Below are 21,851 nucleotides of genomic sequence, written 5' to 3' on the forward strand. Positions count from 1 at the left end.
AATAAGCTGATAGTCAGCATGAAGCCACTGGAGCCTTAACTGTTCCTCACAGTTTGAAAGTATCAAAATCTAAAATCTTTTCTTTCTTTTTTTCAATATTTGGACCCTGCCTTTGTTTTTCACAGTACCTGAAGAGATGTCCCTGGGTTGGCGGCTGGAGTTTGGTGTACCAGTTGCTCCTTCAGGTGCTCCAGAAGCAGTTGTAGACGTAGACTGGAACCTTTAATTGGCTGCTGTCAAAACCTGCCTGCTGAAGCTAATGTGGACATTGGACTCCTGTGGTTCAGAGAACTGAACTCCCTCTTTCTCCCCCAGATCTGGAAAAGTTAGAAAAGTCAAAGTTTTTCCCCAAATTGATCAGCCCTAGCGGTCTGTTAAATATATGTACTCTACGTATGTGCTAACAGTTAACAGTGTGTGGCACTGCTTAACTTTGGCTCTTAAAAGGTACAATGTGTAGAAATTAGACTACTCTCCAGCTGTCGAATGATGGCAGCATATCAGTTCATAACTGCTGCTAATTGCCGTAATTAGCCATGCATCTGACTTAGTGGTCCTATTAGCTGACTGAGTCCAGAATGAGCACTGTTACTTTTTCTAGATCTGTTGGTAATTTTTGTAATAATTTAAACTAAACTTCTGACCAAATCTAACATTGTACCTTTAAATCATTTTGACTGGTCTACACCAAATTGGTTTTGAATACACTCTGGACAAGCATTAGACCTGAGCCTGGGTCCCGGACTCTGTCTCCACACTCTGCTGTCCCACTCTCCTGGTCCAGGATCATGGATCAGGAGGCCCAATCTGGCCATCGGACTGTGTTGAGAGCAAAGGGGACCTGGCGATGTGTCCACTGCTGGAGCTCCTTCGCAATTTGCTGGCCAGACTGAGGCTGGATTCAGACCTCTCTGGCCCACTGGTGGAGCCAGACAGGGAGTCGGCCTGAGATTTGTTGCTGGGAGTCAGCGTGTCGTCCTCCTGGTGCTGACGTTACTCTGAGGCTCTGTCTCCAGCCCTGACGCCATCAACTTCAGAACATCTGCAAAATATACATATCCACATTTAGGTCTTTTGCATTATGAGATGTGGTCAAAAACCTAAGACCACATTAACGTAACCAAATCAAGGTGTACCTGTGAAGGAAGCAGGAAGGAAGGTGAGAGGATCTGCTGCAGCTGATGTACTTGGCGTAGCACCTCCACTGTGGCGTAGAGCAGCCGCTCTCCCCAGCAGGCCTCTTCATCCACAAGGTCTGCATTACTGAAACTCTGCCGGAGACAGAGAGTAACACGTGTTTGTTACTGTACTTGTAAGGACTTTTAATAGAGTACTACATTAATGCATCTAATGATAACCACAAACCCAAACCTTTAACTCATTACACCACTCTGACCTCAAGTCAACTCAGGTAAATGTGTTTAGTTTTGCCATTACATGTTTATGATATTGATGTATTTGTTGGTAGATGGAAACCACAACTCTTCTATATTTCATTCCACTTTTAGTCTGTTATTCCCAGCTGTATGAGTACATTAATATAATATACACAATAATTAATATTAAAATATATTACAACATGTTTGCTCACTTACTATTATGGCATAATGTTTTTTATGGATGGGCTACCTGTAAAGTGCTAGTGGATCCCATCACCTCTTTGCTGCTGCCTGTGGTGTGGAAAGACGTCATAGTGTCCTGTCTGTCTGCAGGCTTATGTACTCCTCTGACAAAACAAAACATCCATGTTTGAGCTTGGAATCAACAGTGACTCTGATCAAACTGGACACCAGAAGGTCCACGTCAAAAGCTCTGGAGCTCTTTTATGGAAGTAAACCTTTCACAAAGTCACCATACATTATCAGGAATAATGGCTGAGATGAGACCGCAGAGACATGTGCTGACCTTTAATAACAGGTAAGGAGAAAGGGCCACATGGCCGCCCTCGCTCTCGTTCCAAGATGTGGTGCATGAAGGTAACGTGGTCGGCGTCAACCAACGGGATCTCTCTGTCACTGAGATCGTGCTCCAGGCTGCCGTGGAAGAGGCTGAGCACAACTCGTTGGCAGACAGGGGGAGCTGTGGACCTGCTCCTCAGACTCCCCTGCTACGACACACATGACAACATGTAAAGCATGCCCTGGTACCATTGATTTGCCCGCTTTGTTTTTGTTTCATTTTAAAAAGCTGTAGAAAAAGATTTATTTCATGATGTGTATATACAGAACCCTTAGAGGCAGAGAAAAAATATTCTGCTGATCCATTTTCTAAGTCTGATCTAAATAGTTCTTTAGTTTTGTGAAAACGGTGAAAAAAACAAGTACATAACTTGCGAACACATTTAGCTTATGTTTAGAGTGCATGGACAAATAAAAGCTCCCCTGGACCATAGAGTAGTGGTGCACTTCAGCCTCTTGTGGCCAAAATGAGTATTACAAAAATTATCCTGGCAAAACTTTTTCCCCCACAGATGGACTGTATGAGCACAGTACCTGTACTGAATGTGAGGAAGAAGAGCTCAACCTGCTGGCATTTTGGGAGCAGATGAATGAGGTCAAACTGGAATGGAACTGTGTGAATGCTGTCCTCAGGGACAAGGGCTTCTCCTGCTCACAAGAGGAAACCCAGCCATCAATTAACGACTACAAAGACACATACACAGATTTTACATTACAAACATGCGTCACTTGACAGAGCTAGTGGCTGCAGGGACATGTATTAGTACAACACAAATATATTGGTACTTTGACAGAAAAACTTTAGTTATATCCGATTAAATTAATTACTGTTAATCTAATGTTAATAACTCAACAGTTCCTACACAGATGTTTCACATTAAAAGATCAGTATTTCTGTTATAGAAAGAAACTCAGTACTGCTGTGGAAATGTACATTATGCTGAATTTATCTAATTAACTATTACTACTATAGTACAATATTCCTTCTGTCCTCAGTTTTTTACCTGGCTTTTATTAGAGGCCAGATTTTGTGTGTCACCGTTGGCCATGTCCCAGTTATTCTGTGAGAATCAGTTTTTAAAAATTCTGGCTTTTATTTGAGAATTTATGGTATTACAGTATTACAGGGGTGCTGTTTCTGACCCATTTAATTCAAGATTTAATAAAGTGAAAGACAGAAATGCTTCTTTTCGTTCACTCATTTCTATGGCATTTTTTATCAATCGATCAAGTTATTTTGCGTGTGTTGCTTCAGTACAGCCTTTGCCTGAGTTACCTGAATGAGCTGGTGATCCCGATCAATAAAAAAATGTCACGATAAGATTTTATATACATATCATATGATGACCTTATGAAATATGATGTTTCCTTATAGATTATCCTACCCAGCAGTAAAACAGCAGCTGAATTCAGTTATACCTCGACACACTTAATTAACCGCTGTTTACACATTAATGCATCATAATAATAACCCAAAATTATAATAGAGAAGTACAATGCTCACAAGGCATAAGACCACTTTTACATTTGATACTTCATTTGATTATAATACTTTGTAATATTCCATCGCATTCACATTCACACACATTCATACACTGGTGAAACAGCCACCACGGACTTTTCAGGTTCAGTATCTTCACACTCCAGGCTACACTATGACATGTAGCCTGGAGGATCGGGATTAAACCGCCAATCTTCCAATTAAAGGCAACCCACTCTACTTCCTGAGCCACAGCCGCCCTTTCACCACAGTATGGATCTTCCTCCATACTTCGTCCACTGCTGCTGGCCACCATGTACAGTGTCAAGTAACAACATACAACATGTGCTTTTCTAAAGAGCAGTGAGTTTTATTACCTCTCTATCCTTGAGTCCAGCTGGCAGTGAGCAGACCTGATCTTTGTTCTGACACAGTTGGCTCAAATACTCAAAGGTCATCATGGTGGACATACAGGCCAGATCCCTTGGGAAGATCTAGAACAAAACCCAGGTCACTATTAAACTCAGTCTAAGACTTCTTAAATACAGTTAACTTTACACACAGAAAAATGAGCTCTCTGCCTGCACACCGTCACACACTCAATAGTGTGACGGACCACCACTCTGGGACTAGCTGCTGTATACACTAGTTATACACACTGCATGAGGGATCTCCTGGTATTTGAGGCCCTGGAAGTGGCGATGTTGATCCATGCAGTTCATCACTGTGCCACTCTGGGGTTCTACCCAGCACTCTGTCACAAGGTTCAGCTCGGTGTCCACATCTACAGCCTCCACCTCGGTGTCGTTGTCATCATCAGTGGAGAAACTGGAGTCCCATGAAAGACAAGGACAACGGATGTCAAAGGTGCCAGTACAGCTCAAGCAAACTAAGTACAGCATCTTACAATTAAATTTTTTTTTAAGTCTATTAGGGATGTGTTCAGTGACACTACGAAGGCAATGCACAATTACAGCCATTTTCATGACGGAGGGTCAGTGTGAACGCCAAGGTGTGCAGCACATCCACCTGTGCTAAAACAGGTTAAGTTCAGAGACCCTCCCTCTTCTTGAAAACTACTAATCAAACCTGCAGACTGTTGGATCTAAGTGCCACATAGCTTGGCCACGTTTCTTTCTTTGCACCATCTTATGGTTGTACCACAAACAACACTCTGAATAACTGTCCACGTCTGTGATTTGTTCATCAATACAACCCACGAGCCTGGCTCTTTGGTGTTGCGGTCAATTTGCATGTTTGGTACCTGGTAGACCGGCGTCGGCAATAGGCGGCCGGCGAGCCAGAACTGGCCCTCCAGCAATAATATCTGGCCCGCGGCCAGATTGCTTTGATAGCAGAAAATAAAAATAAATAATTGATGGTGGCTGGTGCTGAAACAGAGCTCAGTCATGACAGCTACAATTACTCACATAATCACTTCCTCTTAAGTGATTGTACCTACAAAATAAAGCACGAACTTTTTTGCAGCAATGCTTTATGTTGACTTTACTGAGAGCTTTTACTTCAAAAGTTCTGAAGGACATTCAAAAGTCTCTGGCGTGCTTTACATATCTCTGAAAAGCAGTCATCAAACGTATGATTGGATTAATTTCCCTGAATTTCCTCAGGGAGTCCATAGATTTATACAACTCCCCCAATGGAGTCCTCCACTCCACCTGCTGAGCTAAACGTGCATTTGAGTATCCAAGGGTTGGAAATAATTTGACTATGTTCTGTCCCCATGTAATGGCTTGAAAGAAATTTGGCCCGATGCCACACTTGCCGACCCCTGCCATAGACCCAAATTTGAATTCCTTCGCTACAACCAGGAATGTGATCGGCCATTGCAATGTTTTGCTAGATGATGTCACCTTGTTTTGCAACAAAGTTGAGTTAAGTTAAAATTCAGCCAGCATCAGCACACCATTCAAATGAATGAGGGGCTGCATTCTGTTAATCCCATCCGTCGGACTAAAGTCAGTTAAATAAGGTGTGATTACTGCCAGTCTCACCTATCCTTGGTAGACGTAGAGTGAGGTGGAAACAGGATGTACTGAACAATACAAGAGGGACTCTCTGTGTCCGTGTCCCCTGACATGCCCTGAGGATACAAAGCCAAATCAGTGGAAATTACAGGTGGAAAAAAATTAGGAACAGCAGTGATCCCCCCCCCCCACACACACAACAAACCAACAAAATGGAAACCTAAATCATTTGGTGGCTGATCTTTACCTTCATTGGCAGCTCAATCACCATGTTAACGATGCCCTCTCCACTAGCAGCAAAGTGAAAGCCTTCTGATATACGGATCCTACAGACATCAAGAGAGGCAACAAACACACATCAAACCAATCCAGACGCAATTTTAAAAGTAAAATGATTAGATTGGAAATGCTGTAATTATACACTAATGAAATAAGAAACCTCAGATCACATCTGCAATCCAAGTCTGTTGCAATGTGTCACTGAATGTATGGAGTCAGCCTGTGCCGATAATATGTAAAACAGTAAATTCTGCACATTCTCAATTAAAAGTGGACATTCAAATAATGACCCAGTCTTAAAAATAGTAGTAGCTGGGAGGAATAAAGAAGCCCAGGTACATTTACTCATTGGCAGACGCTTTTATCCAAAGCGAGTTACATTTGAGGAACAACATACAATCATTAACAGAGTATAAAACACAGCACGAGATCTACAACTGACATTAGATATTAATAAAAGCAGCAATAAATACTAGTAAGTGCTAATGGCACATATCACATCAATGGGGTAAATACCTAGGGAAGACATTAGAGTTAATAAAGTGCAATCAATACAAGATATTGTAGGTGATAGGAGAAGAGCACAGGAAGTGCGTGTTAGATGTTAGAGTTAGAGGTTTATAAGAGGAAGTGTTCTCAGAAGAGTTTTCAAGAGCTTCTTGAAGTTAGAGAGGGACGCCCCTGCTCTGTAATAACACTGACAGAGTACTACAATCAATTACTGTCAGGTGTAGTGTCTCAAATACTTGTGCAATATAATGTAAATGTATGGTGAGAACTGTATGATGTATGTGAGTGTGAAGTCCATGTGTGTTACTGTTGTTACTGCAGCCTTATGCAGCACTGATGCCCAAGACAAATTTCCCTTATGGGGATATTAAAGTTGATGTTATCTTATTTTAACCACTCACAGTCAATTCAGCACAAATGGTAAACATGGCGGAGGTTCCCACAGACTATTTAAGAATTTACGGCATTTGTAAGTTATTAAGCATCCTAAATGAAAAAAGAGAGAGAACACCACCGTACATCTATCTTTTGTTTTTTGTAAAATAATTCATTTAATAATTCTTAGAAAGATTAAGAAAATGCATTGTTTCTGACATTGATCTGAAAACTTAAAATACCCCCAAAAAACATTTCAAGAAGGTGCCAGTGGGTGAACTCACTCGGAGAGCATGGACAGGATGTGAGTGACGGCCTGCATGGCCACAGTCGGCCCTTGGCTGCTCTGCACGGCCCACCCCAGCGCTGGTGGAGGAAGTAACGGGACAGGGAGGCCAGGGTGGAGGAGGCTGTGCGGTTGGCTGCCATGTTGAGGGGGATGGCACTGTTGGAGGGCTGAGGAAAATTCTCCATGTTGAAAATGAAGGGGGTTCTGAAGTCCACGGCAGCTTCTCATACCTGCAAAGCATCTGCGATTAATTTCATTAAAATGTGTCCAGCAGTCAGCCTCCTTCCTCACAGAGGACACACTGCGGGAGCTTTGATATCTTTACACATCACAGTCAGACACACTTGAAGGCACAGCCAAGTGTAACCAATTAGATCAGTGCGGGGAAATTAAAACAATTGATACATTGCCAACTACGTCAGGCTTATTGTGACTTTATGAAAGCCTGGCTTTTTATTCGGTTCCATGTTGTGCATCATGGGCCTGCTATGTCTGTACTGACCTTATGAGCAGCTTCTCCAGAGGCTTATTGAGCACAACTACACAGGGTCTGTCTGACAGTGAAGGTTTGGGAGCAGGGATGGAGGGAGATTTGGAGGGTGATGGATTGCCTACAATCTTCCTCTTGGTCTTGGGGGTGGCCTCTTTGTTCTGAACACGTGAGGGAAGCGAAGTTTGAGGATCTGCTCTCGCAGCTCATCCACATCTGATGAGAAACACAAATGTTATGACGGGTTAACACAGAGAGAGACCCTTTTATGATTTCACTGAAACTGTACAGAGTGGCCAGCGCCTGGCTGTGCTGACCACTGTCACCATGTTTGATTGATCAATATGTGACCCTCCCACTGTTTGGAGGTTGTACTGCCAACCTCAGCAGGCAATTGGCTGAATTGGGAGGGTCATCAGCCGATTGCGCTCACCTGGCCCATGGGCTATAAAATCTGGCACATGTATTCAGTACGGTCTCTCCCTTCTTGCAGGTTACATCCATGCTGTGCATCTTCTTTGCACTTAGTTTAATAAATTATACTTGTTTTAACGGAGTGCCATGCGTGGGCTCCATCTTTGTCACATTACCTGAGCCAGTTTGTGACAACGTACCAGCAGGTTTAGAGAAAGTGAATGCCAAATGTTGATGGTAGGTGATAAAGGTTAAGCTTGTTTAGATTTGCCAAGGTTCAAACTGCTGTATTTGTAACATCAATCAGCAGTGCTTTAACATGAAGTTGATAACCAAGCAATAGATTTTCAAAATGCTTCATTGTCATTCTTTTTTTGCCATGTTACTGAGCAGAGATGAAGAAATGTCCCGGCAAAACAACAACCAACACAGAAGCTGATAGAGGACTGTGCATACTGGATGTTTCAAACCAAGTGGTGCTTCATCAGGCCAAGATATGACATTATACCAGTTATACTGTTACTGACCAGTGTTTTATTGTTTACTCAAGAATGGAATCAAATGTAGTACTTTCTTGTTTTATCTCTTCATCCTGCTGATTTTATTTTTTATATTCTTCTTACTATTTCTTAGATGTAAATATAAAATAATAAATTATTATTATTTACAGTTAATTGTACCTGATGGTGAGTGTCAAGGTTCATTCTCAGAAACAGTAGTTTGACAAGTCGGGGTCTTCATCGGCAAAGTGCTAACAGCCTGTAGTAATATTCTATTAACACAGTATAATGCAATCCAATACATCAGCACCACAAACTAAAACATAACCCTGAGCAGGGTCTGCTGCAGAGACACTGGTTTGGACTATTTAAATGTCCCTGACACTGTATGGAGCCCCTGTATGTATGAGTCTCAGTACCTTGTTTCTGACATGGCTGGTGTACCAATAGGGAAGCCCAAGCGCAGCACCATGCAGGGCGTCTTGGAGATGAGACGGACCAAGTAGAAGGAGGTAGAGGCTGGTCAGACGAACTGTGGAGACACAATTCATTTAAGCGTACTCTTCTTTTCTAGGAACTTAAATCTTCAATAACATGGATTACGCATTTAAATGAGCAAATTCCCCTCACCTTCGACAGCGTTGCCCAACCTTTTTGGTTTCTGGCCCCTTTAAAAAAGTTATATACCTGCAACATCCTGGCCTTAACCTTACTGTGATATGGTGTGAGTTGTGAGCACTTCCACAAGAGACATTTTATTGTATTTAAAGGATTTTTTAAAAGCCTATGGCAATTAAAGTCTCTAGTATTAATAAAAAAGGATTATATAAAATAAATATACCACTTTGGTAGCACAAACTTTTTCTTTCTTATCCATAAAATAGTTGCTTTACCCCCTCAGATTTATCCTGGGATTCCTTGGGGGACAACAAATAGTTGTGTGGGAAACCTTTTATAGTGATGACCATGATCATTAATTAGCAACATAATCATAGTGTCAGTATATAAAAGAAACAAACATTCTTCTAGTTGTTGGTCTCGTGTGGCATTTCCACCTGCAAGTCAAAGACAGTTATCAGCGCTGTCTCACCTGTATATGAGTTTAACATACGTAGCCCCCCAGCACGAAGCTGCTCCAGTCCCTCAGCAGCGATGTGAGAGCGGAGTGGGAGATACGACACTGAATGGTGCTATAACGTCCGTTGTTCCCAGCTGTGTGCAGGTGTTTGGGGACAGGCCTGGAGGAGAAAATTATTATATCACAAAGCACTACAACCCAAGCACAAGAACATGAAAATTGAGCCAACAATATGGCAGATTACAAGGCTAAACACTACGTAAATATGGACCTACAGCCACAGCTGCCTTCTTTTCAAATCTTTTTCAGATATCCCTCTCCGTCTAGCTGCTATTAGTGAAACCATTACCTGTGTCCGGGCTGGTCAAATCACATTGAAATAGCATATATATATACATTTCTCACATGTCATGTTCAAGCACGATTGCAATGCGATGCATGTGCAGCCATCTCTGCCAGAAGTTGGTGTCCTGGAGAGGATGGGCTTCCAGTAGGAGGCAAACTGGGACTGAGAAGAGTCTTTGATCCACTGTGCTGCAACGACAGGACCTGGAAAAAGAGTCATTCAGTTAAAGGAGGTACGCAAACAGAACCCAGGCAGAGAGGATAAATGGTTGTTGGATCCAACTTCATCACCGTTGACTGAGGAAGGTGGACAGCAGTGGAATAGCAGTGACCATCGTTCATTTAGCTTTTTGGTGTTAAGGATAAACCTTGTTATTCTTTCTGACTGTCAACAAATCCCATGACACCCCAAAGCTTTTAGCCTGGATTTAAAGGTATTCAAGTTAGTGCATGTCTAATACCTTCTGTGGCTTCTCCACGTTTAGTTTGGTCACTTTGGAAACAGTTAGCTGATGACCTGAGAGGCACAGAGTTTCACATGGTAAAAGAGAATCATTTTGGTCCTAAGCCATTGAGGGAGTATAAACAAGTAGCAGTACATAAAACTCTATTCTCTGATACACTGACAGCCAGTGTAGAGATCTGACAACTGATGTGATTTGATGTGTTCACTGTCTGGATTTTGTTCAGCCTCTAGCAGCAGCACCGCGGTACAAAGAATTACAGCAATTTAACCTGCTGGAAATGAAAGCATGGATAAGTTTCTCTTAGTCCTGGCTGGACATGAATCCTTGCTATGTTTTCAAGATGATACACTTTGTAATTGTCAATAGTGAATTAGAAGTTTTATTTATCGCCATTTGCATTCAGCTTTACAGCATTACCCTTTTTACTTCCTTTCTTTCCTTTTTTCACAGAAGTTGGCAGAAGATTATGGTGGCCTGTAGATAGTTAACAATAAAACGAGAGGAACAACTCAGTGTGGCAGAGAGGTACTCAAAGGATGTGTATTCTCCAAGTGCTTGCACAAGGAAGCACCACTGAATAAGGCTGCAATTCCTGCTTTTGTTTCACCTATAAAAGAATTTAGAAGGGGCTGGTTCAGTAAGAACATCCACCTGCCATTTCAATCTTAACAGGTTTCTGGTAAAACACAAAATTAGGTTTAAGGTTGTTAATTCAAAATCATTTGTTTGGTAGAGACCTAACAAATCTGCTGAAATGTTTGTGCAGCAAAAAGCCTAAAACCTTTTTGTGATCCACAAAAAACACCCCTATATTGATATTATTATTATATTCAGGCAGTGCTATAACAATCACGTTTACGTTTTAATAATTATCCTGAAAACAGCTTGGCAGAGAGACAAAATTCTTTCATAATTTTAATCTCTCAGCTCATCTGCACCTGGCTTCTGCTCTAAAAATGTCAATTTCACAATTCAATTCAATTCAATTCAATTTTATTTTATATAGCGCCAATCACAACAACAGTTATCTCACAGCGCTTTTCATAAAAGAGCAGTCTAGACCGTCTGTGATGTTATTTAGAGAAGCCCAACAGTTCCCACCAAGAGCACACTAGGCGACAGAGGCAAGAAAAACTTCCTTTTAAGGGCAGAAACCTCGAGCAGACCATGGCTCAGGGTGGCGCCATCTGCCTCGACCGGTTGGGTGATAGGGTGAGAGGGTGAGAGAGAGAGAGAGAGAGAGAGAAGAGAGAGAGAGAGAGAGAGAAGAGAAGGAGAGAGAGGAGAGAGAGAGAGAGAGAGAGAGAGAGAGGAGAGAGAGAGAGAGAGAGAAGGAGGGAGGCAGCCTACACAATATACACACAGAGGTACAGACAGCGAAGGTAATGTTGCTATAGACTGAATGAAAAATGGTACAGATATTTTAATAGTGTTAATGGTAACCATCGTAATGTTAATGATTATAATACATAGTAACTAGACTAGCAACAATAGTCGTTGTAGCAGAGGGTGTCGAGCAGTGAACACGGGGCAGCAGGTGACCCGCACCACAGATCCGACTCCACAGCTCCAGAGCCAGACAACAATGTGTTCTTAATTATCTCCTCAGAAAACACTGGCCGTTCCAAATACTCAAGCCAGTCAATTTTTTATCAACAAATGTCATGTCATCAGTCATAACTGCTGCTAAATGCTGTTAGCTAGTTATGGGAACCGGGCTCAGCAGCCCCCCACCACGGCCGCCCGGGACTGAACACAAGACTGACGGAGGCCAGTTTGACGACAAGGAGACCCTACCGAGGGGATTTGTTGCCACTCTGACCAGGACTCTGATTCTGGGATGACGATGACATGGCAGGTTCAGGAGAGGCGTGAAATGGGAGATGTAGCGACGCCGTAGAACCAGAATATTTTATATTTATATATCTGTGAATTAAGGTTGTTGCTTATTTCACCACACCAAGCCTGTGATTGTTGGAACTGTGACCGTTTGGGTGAGCTTTGGTTTTGGATGAAGTGTGTTTCATGAGTTAACAAGAATTCAGAAGGTGTACGGTACGTTGTTTTTTTCTGTTTGATAAGAAGAAAGAGGAATTTTTCCTTTCTTGGCATTTTTATTTTGTTTGTTTATTAGATTAAAAAAACTGGGAGCACTTGTGTAACGTAGTGAAATCGCTACTCGCACTAAGCTCCCAGCTCCCAGCTGAAGAGATGGGGGAGGCCTCAGCTGTACTATCAGACTGTCACCTCTGTGACAGTGGTATTACGACAGGGCGGGGCTAGCTGGTTAGCATGCTAACTTAAGCAGATATGTCTGCAACAGAGCTATTACTTCTTCACATTCTGTTCATCATGTTAGTTCATTTTTTTATGTTTTAAACTAACATTCTAGCCAAATCTTACACGCTGTACCTTTAAACCATTTTTGACTGACTACACCTCACTGGTTTTTACTACAGCTATGAGAAACAAGCATCCAGACATTCAAAATCTGCCTTGAACCGATCACTGCTACACTATTTATTCATTCATCAATGTAGTTGATCCTCTTCAGACTTAGGGTTTGCAGAGCCATGTATTCAGTGATAAAGTCTGCTGAACCAGTTGATCCCTCTGTTGGCGACAAGAATATAAGCAACCTCTGCAATTAATGTGTCAACGTCTTGAACCTTTTTACTGTTGCCCATCCTTCCTTCCTTGTAAACCGGTCATGCCCTCTGTTCAAATGGTCTAAAAATCAATTAATATATTTCTTAAGTCATAAACCAAACTAAAGCAAACGCATAGCACAGATTTAGTTAACGTTACACTGGAGTGGTGTTGGACCACAGTACCGGAGTAGTGGAGCCGGGGGATGTAGAACAGAGGAACTCCGTTTTTGGTGCTCTCAGGAATCATGTAGTTCTCAGGAATGGAATTAAATGACTGGAGGTGCACCAACATCTGATCAGTCTGGTTGATGCTGGAAGGACAAACAGCACATGTACGGTAGGTAAGTAACAGCAATCTCGATCAGATGTATCATCATTATTTTACACTCTAACTCATGGTGAATCATTGTGCATTGTGTACCTCTGTAGTGTGTTCCAGAAGCGTCGGATGACGGAGGTACGGTACGGACTGGTGATGGGTTTCCTCTGGGTGCAGCTAATGTCATGCAGGATGTCATAGCTTCCTTCCATGGTCACCTCCACCCTGGTGGTTCTCTTGGTGGGGTCCAAAGGCCAGGAGGCGGCTGCCAGGTACTCGATATGCATGTTGTGTTTCCATAAAAGCACCAGCTTCACCTCCAGCTGAGTCCCACCTTAAGAAACCAGGGGTGTCATTCTCAGCCAGAATAAACCCTGCACCACCTTGTTGAGCCATTTCCTCTAGGACTTTTGAAAACAAACGTTTACCTTTAGTGAGGCTGATCTCTCTGATTGTGTAGCCCTCTCTCAGTCATCGCACAGACACCACGCTGATTAAATGGGCATGGACTTCCTTCTCTGTGTGCTTCTTCCTCCTCATGACCAGGGCGGGGTTACCGCTGGCTGACACCAGGTGCTCATTGAACAGTTTGTGCTGGGAAACTATAACACAGTGAAGTAGTGAGTATGTACGCATATTTATTTTCATCATCATCAATACTAATAAACCTGCATTGTATCTTAGAAAACAATGTCAATGGAGTTCACAAGAAAATAACAAAATGCCATAAAACATAAATCTAATTTGACGATAACTTTGTCCTAAACGTATGTTTTAGAAATGCATTTAAATAACTATAAATTCCTCTATTCAGTTCATTAAACCTAGCTAGGTCATATTCACAGATTTTGAAAAACAAAACACAGAACTTGATGGTAATTAAGGGTATTATTTGAAAATGATACATATATATTTTCTTTATAATAAATTGTATTCATTTGCGTTGTACTTTTTTCCTACTGCATTTTAGTGGGACACAGAACGCAACATTGTGTTGTGTTTGTTTACATTTCAAATTAGCTTTACAATGAAATAAGCTCATTAGTAAACCTTTTCTGAAGAATACCCTTACAGCAACAAAAACCATTGTCATGTTTTTATAGCACATTGAACTAATTTTTAATCAAGGGGGCCTATCATCCCACAGGGCAAGTTTAGATATAGACACAGTACTACAAACAGACTTATAGTACACTGTCTCACCACAGAAGTACTCTGAGTTCATAGACTCCGGGGTCTTAAGGAAGGAGTAGGTTAAGAAGGCCTTGTGGTACACATTCATCTCCTGGTTGTTCACGTCCACTTCAGGACAGCTGGGCAGGTATGAACCAAATGTAGCTAATGAGATGAACTTCATCAGCTCTACATTGGGGATGTAGCCAAAGCTGCAGTCGTAGGAGTACGCACCACCAACCTGGAAGGGATACACATATTTGAAAGAGAGCAGTCAGTATGATGTTGCCGTCATTCTACGGAGTCATGGTTGTCACAGAATCCCTCTCACATTACAGTTCTTTGAGTGGAGTTCTTGAGTAGATTGAGATACACATAAGCATCCTCGTTGCGATCCTATCCTGATTTTAATCATATTCAGGATATAACGTTTTCATGGAACATGGAGCATAGAATAACCTGGTTATTCATACCCCATGACTCCTTTCTGTATCGTCCAAGTTCAAAAAGCAGTTGAGGACAAACTCACTGCCCTGATTAAAACTGGAATATTGGTGTTGCAAGTACTCCTTTAAAATAATTCCAAAGATGACTGACAGTAAAAAGATAAAGACCAAATACAAATACAGAATGCACATATACACATGAAAAAGTGTTTGCCCCCTTCCTGATTGCATGTTTGTCACACCCAAATGTTTCAGATCAAACAAATTGAAATATTAGACAATGATAACACAAAAAGCAGTTTTTAAATGAAAGTTTTTATTATTAAAGGAAAAAAATCCAAACCTTCATGGCCCCTGCATGGAAAAAGTGATTGTCCCCTATACTTAATAACTGGTTGGGCCACCTTAGCAGCAACAACTGCAATCAAGGGTTTGCGATAACTGGCAATGAGTCTTTTACAGCGCTGTGGAGGAATTTTGGCCCACTTATCTTGGCAGAATTGTTGTAATTCAGCCACATGGAGGGTTTTCAAGCCTGAACCGCTTTTTTAAGACCATTCAGGTCAGGACTTTGACTAGGCTGCTCTAAAGTCTTCATTTTGTTTTTCTTAAGCCATTCAGAGGTGGACTTGCTGGTGTGTTTTGGAGCAATGTCCTGCTGCAGAACCCAAGTGCGCTTCAGCTTGATGGCATGAACAGATGCCTGGACATTCTCTTTCAGGATTTTTGGACAGCAGTATTCATGTTTCCATTTACCACAGCAAATCTTCCAAGTCCTGAAGCAGCAAAACAGCCCCAGACCATCACACTAAACTTCCTTTTCTGAAATGCTGTGTTACTTTTATGCCGGATGTAATGGAACACACACCTCCCAAAAAGGTCAGCTTTTGTCTTGTCAGTCCACAGAGTATTTTCCCAAAAGTCTTAGGGATCATCAAGATGTTTTCTGGCAAAACTGAGACGAGCATTTATGTTTTCATCTTGGAACTCTGCCTCTTTCTTATGGCGGAGTCATGAACACTGACCTTAACTGAGGCACGTGAAGCCTGCAGTTCTTCAGATGTTGTTGTGGGGGGTTTTGTGACCTCTTGGATGAGTCGTGACTGCGCTCTTGGGGTAATTTTACTTGGCCGGCCACTCCTGGGAAGGTTCACCACTGTTCCATGTTTTCGCCATTTGTGGATAATGGCCCTAACTGTGGTTCGCTGGAGTCCCAAAGCTTTAGAAATGGCTTTAATCTTTTCCAGACTGATAAATCTCAATTACTCTGTTTCTCATTTGTTCCTGAATTTCTTTGGATCGCACACTGTTTCAGCATGATGTCTAGCTTTTGAGGATCTTTTGGTGTACTTCACTTTGTCAGGCAGGTCCTATTTAAGGGATCTCTTGATTGAGAACAGGGCAGAAAACAAAGATTCCAAGATGGGATAAACCACAGTTGATTTATTTTTTAAAAGGTGGGGCACAATCACTTTTTCACAGAGGGCCATCTAGGTTTGGTTTTTTTCCTTTAATAATAAAAACCTTCAGTTAAAAACTGCATTTTGTGTTTACTTGTGTTATCTTTTTCTAATATATCAATTTGTTTGATGATCTGAAAAGGAAGTATATGAGTAACAAACAGGTCAGAGGTGCAAACATCAAGATGTTATGGTCTTTACCTGCACAAAGGAGCAGGCAATGGTTCCACTCCTGAGCTGGTTCAGCAGTGTTTCACACACAGCTACATCCGGAACACTAGTCACTCCGTCTGTGATTATAATGATACCTGGAACACACACAAGTTAAATGACTAAAACCTCTTAAAGTCACATGATGTACTTCTGACTTTACACGGTGAATAGTCAGGATGGTGGAGGTATGAAAGTCAGCAGGGTTTCAACTTCTCTCTCACTTCTCTATTTCCATCCTTCACACAACTACTTCTGTCACTCTTCCTGTGCACAACCGAGTGCAACAGCATGAATGTCTTCAAAGAGAGACTGCTTGAAAGTGTGCACTGTTATCTCCATTTGCGTGATTCATCACATCAAGACTACAAAGACATGCAAAAGACAGAAGAAGGCTATGATGGCCATTCAGAACAGGTATAATCACATTGGAAGTGGTTGGATGATATTTTATTTATTTAAGCATACTGAGGCCTTTACATTTCAGGCCTACCACAGTCAACAATGTCTACATAGGCAAAACAGACTGACATCTTCATGCCACATATCAAAGATGCCAACCTGTTAAAGCAAACCCATGACCATATTTTTGCAATATCATAGTAAGTAGATTGATCCAAAACCTTTAAAGTTGGCTAAAGTCGTAAAAATCATTCAGATTTCTTGGCAATGTTTAACTCATTAATACAATATCAACTGTACAACATACTCTTGCAATACTTAGCTTACGATATGGTTAATCATGATATTTAGCTTGCTAAATTATCCAGACACAGTTTAAGAGACACTGTGCTGACACTGCTTGAGGATTATTTACATCATAGCAAGAGGTTACTATCCAAAAACATATGTCTGACATAGCTACAATATTGTGTGTGGGTGCCTCAAGGTTCTATTCTTGCTATATTTAATTTTCATTCATTGTCTTCCAATGGGTGGTGCTGTGGTTAGCACTGTCGCCTCACAGCAAGAAGGTCGTGGGTTCAAACGTGAGTGGGAGTGTTTGTCTATGTGTAGCCCTGCGATGGACTGGCGACCTGTCCAGGGTGTACCCCGCCTTTCAGCCGATGTCAGCTGGGATTGGCTCCAGCCCCCCGCAACCCTGTACGCAGGATAAGCGTTTGACGATGGATGGATGTCTTCCAAATGCCTCTGCACAATATTGCCGATAGTTTTTGTTTAAAATGAATAACTAAGCTGTCACATAATGTCGAGCACTCTAATGTCATTCAAAGGTTGCAGAGAAGTTGATTATTCTTGGTTACAAGTATTGATCAGCAGGCCATTGAGTAAGTTTACTTTACATACTTGCTAGGGGAATTCATTGATTATGTATGGGTTATAAGGCAAAAATTGGTGGAGTTGCTGATCTCTCCCTTTAATAGCTAAAGATGTCGATATCGGAGACTTGCCAGACTAGACAAGAACTTTTCACCACTGATGGACAAGATGTTTTTTCAACTAACGAAGCAACAACCATCTAAAGACAATAGAATGACTCTTTGGATCAATTTAGCTGCAAAGCAAGTCAAAGAAGAGGTCAATATCCTCTTCTCTCTTTCTTTCTGGGTCACACAGAGACAAACATTTTATACTGTATTGATGAGCAAAACTCTGGTTTACTTGTTCTTTATTGGAATAAACTCTTTTGCACTGACTCTTGACCGTCTCCAGTGAAGTTTTTGACCACGCAGTTTTTGACTGAAGAAGAAAGCCAATACAGTAATATTTACTGAGTTTAATAAGTTGGTTAGGGTAGGGACCAGGCCTTCCACTGGCCCGGCCTGTCCTTATTTCCAACCCAACAGACTATATGGGAATGTAATCACTTTGGGTGGACACTGTTTGATCCAGTAGGAGGCGGTAATGCCAACCACTATAAAACACCAACGAAGAATAAGAATTAAATATAGCCCGAGCAGCAATGATCGGATCCAAGGCAGTCGCGAAAAACGCAACATATGAAATTCAGAAGAGAACAGACGCAGACGACTTCAGAGATTAAAGTGATGAAAGAATTTGGATAATTGGGAAACGCATTCTGGATTTTTAAGCATCCCCTTGAGATCAGAGAGCGTCATTATATGTACCTACACTGGGTGAAATGTTCGACCCACCTGCGATTTTTGGGTTTCGAAGATTTAAAGTTTAAGCTGCACAAACTCTTTTTAGCAGAGAAAAATGAGAAAAACTGCCAGGGATCCAAATAAAAAAAGACCTTAGACTCACTATGATCTGAACACCCCCACTGTCAGCACGTCTGACTGGCTCCCTGGGGATTTGAACCCTGCACCTGCAGAGCTGCAGAGTAGGTGACTTACTGACTGAGCTACAGGTGAGAGGTTTCCACACACACTTCTCACAACTTGAGGTAGTGATGTCACATGTGCCAGACCCCGATAGTTTTGTCAGTTTAACTTAAAACGCTTACATCTGTCAAAATGTTGGTGAGAAAATTCTGAAAAAACATGCATGGTGGCATTTGATCCAAAATTGAGTTAAAAACAAAAGTTGTGCATACTGTACAAGTTACATCTGAAAACACTTGATATCGGCCATCTGGAAAACGACTGTTGAGTTTGGTAGAGTTTGAATAAAGACTTGTGGAGATATAGATTTAATTGAATTAGTATATTCTGATAAATATAGTGACTGACTTCTGAACTGACCATAGGTTGCAGTGAGGCAAATGTCACATTTCAGTGGATGTGCTGAAAAAATTTCAGCTCTCTAGGACGTATGGATGATTATCTTAGACTTTTTTGAAGTTAGGAATGAGAAATGTCTAGAAATGTACATTTCTTGTAATAAGCCACGCCCACTTTGTGCAATCATTACCAATTATTATACATCAACTGAGTAGTGACCCGAGATCGCACAAACCGAGTTTCGTACAAATCCATCCAGTGAATTACGAGGTATAAACCTTTTGCAAGTGTAGCGCCACCTAGTGGAAGATATCCGAGGACTGCTCAGCGAAGCTCAGGACGAGCGTCTGTACAGATGTGTCGAGTTTGGTTACATTAGCTTAAGCCAATTTTGATTTACGGGCATTTGTAAAGTTGTACATAAATACACAAAAGTAAAAATTTAAGAAAAAAAAAAAAAACGATTCACGCATCAAATTCTTTTGATAACTTTTGATCAGCGATGTCCGTAGATGATCCTGCTAAAGTTTCAGGTCGATTGGCGAAACCGTCTGGGACGAGTTTGCAAAAATAGGTTTCAGAGAAAAGTAACAAAAAGTTACATAATTTGACATTTTAGAGCAAAGACCATTGGAGCAAAGATGCAGATAAATCCAGAGATTAAATGATTAAAGAAGTTTGACTCTAAACAAAGTCTTTTGAGATAATTGCAAAACGCAATGTTGATTGCTGACGTATTGCGGTAAGCGTGTCGACTCATTTCCGTTTCCGGTGCTTGTGTGTTGGTACCGTGTTGTTGCTCTCGCTAAATAACAGTTACATTTGTTTGATTACAGCGGCCAACTGTTCGCTAAACACTTATTCTTTACAGTAATTTTGCCTAAGCACTCACAGTTCTTCCATCTTTTAGTGACTGCTTTCAATCTCATAGTTGTTCTAAAGTTTTGGTAGCTGACGCTACAGTACTTTAGCTTAGCCGTTAGCGACTTTAGCTTAGCAGCTAGCGATGGCTTCTCCTTCTCCCTCTCTCTCTCCTTTCTCCTGCTCGTTGTGCAGATGTTCAGTTACTCCTCTGCCTCCTTTAGCAGTAATGGTACGTGTAATAAGTGTAGTTTATTTATAGACAGGAGGCGAGGCTCAGTGAGTTAGAAGTCCGGCTCCGCACCCTGGTAGATCATCTTTAGCTACTGTAGCTAGCCAGTCCCCGGTAGTCGGTGCGGAACGGCCTGAGTTAGCCTCTGGTAGCCGTCCTCCGGCATCCCCTGTGCGCCAGGAAAGGGGGGCTGGGTGACTGTCCGAAGGAGGAATAGTAAGCATTCAAAGTCCACGGGGCATCATCAACCTGTTCACGTTTCTAACAGATTTTCCCACTCAGCGACACACCCGCTGAGAAACCAACTCTGATCATTGGCAGCTCCATTTTGAGAAACGTGAATTTAGCGAGCCAGTGGCCATAGTTAAGTGCATCCCTGGGCCAGAGCGGGCGACACTGAGTCTTATTTGAAACTGCTGGCTAAGGATAAACGTAATACAGTAAGATTGTATTCACGTCGGCGGTAATGACTCCCGGTTATGCCAATCGGAGGTCACTAAGATTAATGTTGAGTCGGTGTGTACATATGCAAAAACAATGTCGGACACCGTAGTTTTCTCTCGGACCCCTGCCAAATCTGACCAGTGATGACATGTATAGCGCATGTCGTCATTCCGCCGCTGGTTGTCGAGGTGGTGTCCAGCAAACGATGTGGGCTTTGTTGATCATTGGCAGACTTTCTGGGAAGACTGGTCTGATCCGAGAGACGGCATCCATCCCACTTGGGAAGGAGCAGCTCTCATTTCTAGAAATCTGGCCAAGTTTATTATGGACCAAATCCATGACAACCCAGAGTTGAGACCAGGAGGCAGAGTCGCAGTCTAACACACTTCTCTGCTCCTCCATTTCAGGAGTTACTTAGTGAAAATCCTATAGTGACGGTGTCTGCCCCCCGACCATCGAATTATTTAAAAAGGTAAACAGAAGAGGAGCTGTGCATAAAAACCTCATAAAAATTAAAACCACAAGAGCAATAGTGCAAACAAATAGGAGAGTTAAATGTGGACTCTTAAACATCAGATCTCTCTCTTCTAAAGGTGTACTAGTAATTAACTAATATCAGATTATGATATTGATTTATTTTGTCTTAATGAAACCTGGCTGGGTGATGGAGAATATGTTAGCCTAAATTAATCCACCCCTCCCAGTCATATTAATACTCCACATCTCGAGGCACAGGCCGAGGAGGTGGAGTTGCAGCTATCTTCGACTCTAGCCTATTAATCAGCTCTAAACCTAAACTAAACTATAACTCATTTGAAAGTCTTGTTCTTAGTCTTTCGCACCCAAGTTGGAAATCACTGCAACCAATTCTTTTTGTTATAGTGTACCGAACACCTGGCCCGTATTCTGAATTCTTATCTGAATTTGCAGAGTTTTTGTCAACTTTAGTCCTTAAAACGGACAAAGTTATTATTGTAGGGATTTTAATATTCATGTAGATGTTGAGAATGACAGCTTCAGTACTGCGTTTATCTCTCTGTTAGATTCCATCGGCTTCTCTCAGAGTGTTCATGAACCGACTCACTGTTTTAACCACACCCTGACCTTGTTTTGGTGTATGGTATTGAAATTGAACATTTAGTGGTGTTCCCACAGAATCCCTCTTTATCGACCACTGTTTGACTTTTGAGTTTGTATTGCTGAACTACTCGCCATTGGGCAAAAATTTCTATACAAG

The 21,851-nt window shown here is 41.7% G+C and overlaps 2 protein-coding genes and 1 long non-coding RNA gene across 3 annotated transcripts; all 3 read right to left on the reverse strand.

Moving 5' to 3' along the window:
• Window positions 1-3,791: 3,791 nt before the first annotated feature.
• LOC119891026 (KICSTOR complex protein SZT2-like) lies at window positions 3,792-6,940 on the reverse strand. The gene is made up of 5 exons (XM_038702374.1): window positions 6,872-6,940; window positions 5,671-5,749; window positions 5,451-5,539; window positions 4,098-4,266; window positions 3,792-3,932 (listed from the first exon to the last, which is right to left on the reverse strand). Exons 1-5 carry the CDS (start codon window positions 6,907-6,909, stop codon window positions 3,792-3,794), a joined length of 516 nt encoding a protein of 171 aa, XP_038558302.1. The 5' UTR covers window positions 6,910-6,940.
• Window positions 6,941-10,146: 3,206 nt separating this feature from the next.
• LOC119891027 (KICSTOR complex protein SZT2-like) lies at window positions 10,147-13,607 on the reverse strand. Its single transcript, XM_038702375.1, has 4 exons — window positions 13,569-13,607; window positions 13,243-13,474; window positions 13,005-13,132; window positions 10,147-10,220 (listed from the first exon to the last, which is right to left on the reverse strand). The coding sequence occupies exons 2-4, from the start codon at window positions 13,425-13,427 to the stop codon at window positions 10,147-10,149; spliced, it is 387 nt and encodes a 128-aa protein (XP_038558303.1). The 5' UTR covers window positions 13,428-13,474; window positions 13,569-13,607.
• A 7-nt stretch (window positions 13,608-13,614) lies between these two features.
• On the reverse strand, window positions 13,615-16,549 carry LOC119891028. The gene is made up of 3 exons (XR_005442387.1): window positions 16,421-16,549; window positions 14,344-14,554; window positions 13,615-13,742 (listed from the first exon to the last, which is right to left on the reverse strand). It is a non-coding gene; the product is annotated as an uncharacterized LOC119891028 (long non-coding RNA).
• Window positions 16,550-21,851: the final 5,302 nt, after the last annotated feature.

The sequence above is a fragment of the Micropterus salmoides genome, unplaced genomic scaffold (genome assembly GCF_014851395.1).
Source record: "Micropterus salmoides isolate LMB-PRFRI ecotype aquatic unplaced genomic scaffold, ASM1485139v1 Ms_hic_scaffold_664, whole genome shotgun sequence".
Taxonomy (NCBI): domain Eukaryota; kingdom Metazoa; phylum Chordata; class Actinopteri; order Centrarchiformes; family Centrarchidae; genus Micropterus; species Micropterus salmoides.

Coding starts and splice junctions, on each gene's coding strand:
- LOC119891026 (XM_038702374.1), bottom strand. CDS start 6,909: ATGCAGGCCGTCACTCACATCCTGTCCATGCTCTCCGA. Junction 5,540..5,670: donor TGATTGAGCTGCCAATGAAG/GTAAAGATCAGC, acceptor TTGTATCCTCAG/GGCATGTCAGGGGACACGGA. Junction 4,267..5,450: donor TCTACGTCTACCAAGGATAG/GTGAGACTGGCA, acceptor ATGGGACTCCAG/TTTCTCCACTGATGATGACA.
- LOC119891027 (XM_038702375.1), bottom strand. CDS start 13,427: ATGCATATCGAGTACCTGGCAGCCGCCTCCTGGCCTTTGGACCCCACC. Junction 13,133..13,242: donor TTCTGGAACACACTACAGAG/GTACACAATGCA, acceptor TTGTCCTTCCAG/CATCAACCAGACTGATCAGA. Junction 10,221..13,004: donor CCCCCGGCTCCACTACTCCG/GTACTGTGGTCC, acceptor TGTGCCTCTCAG/GTCATCAGCTAACTGTTTCC.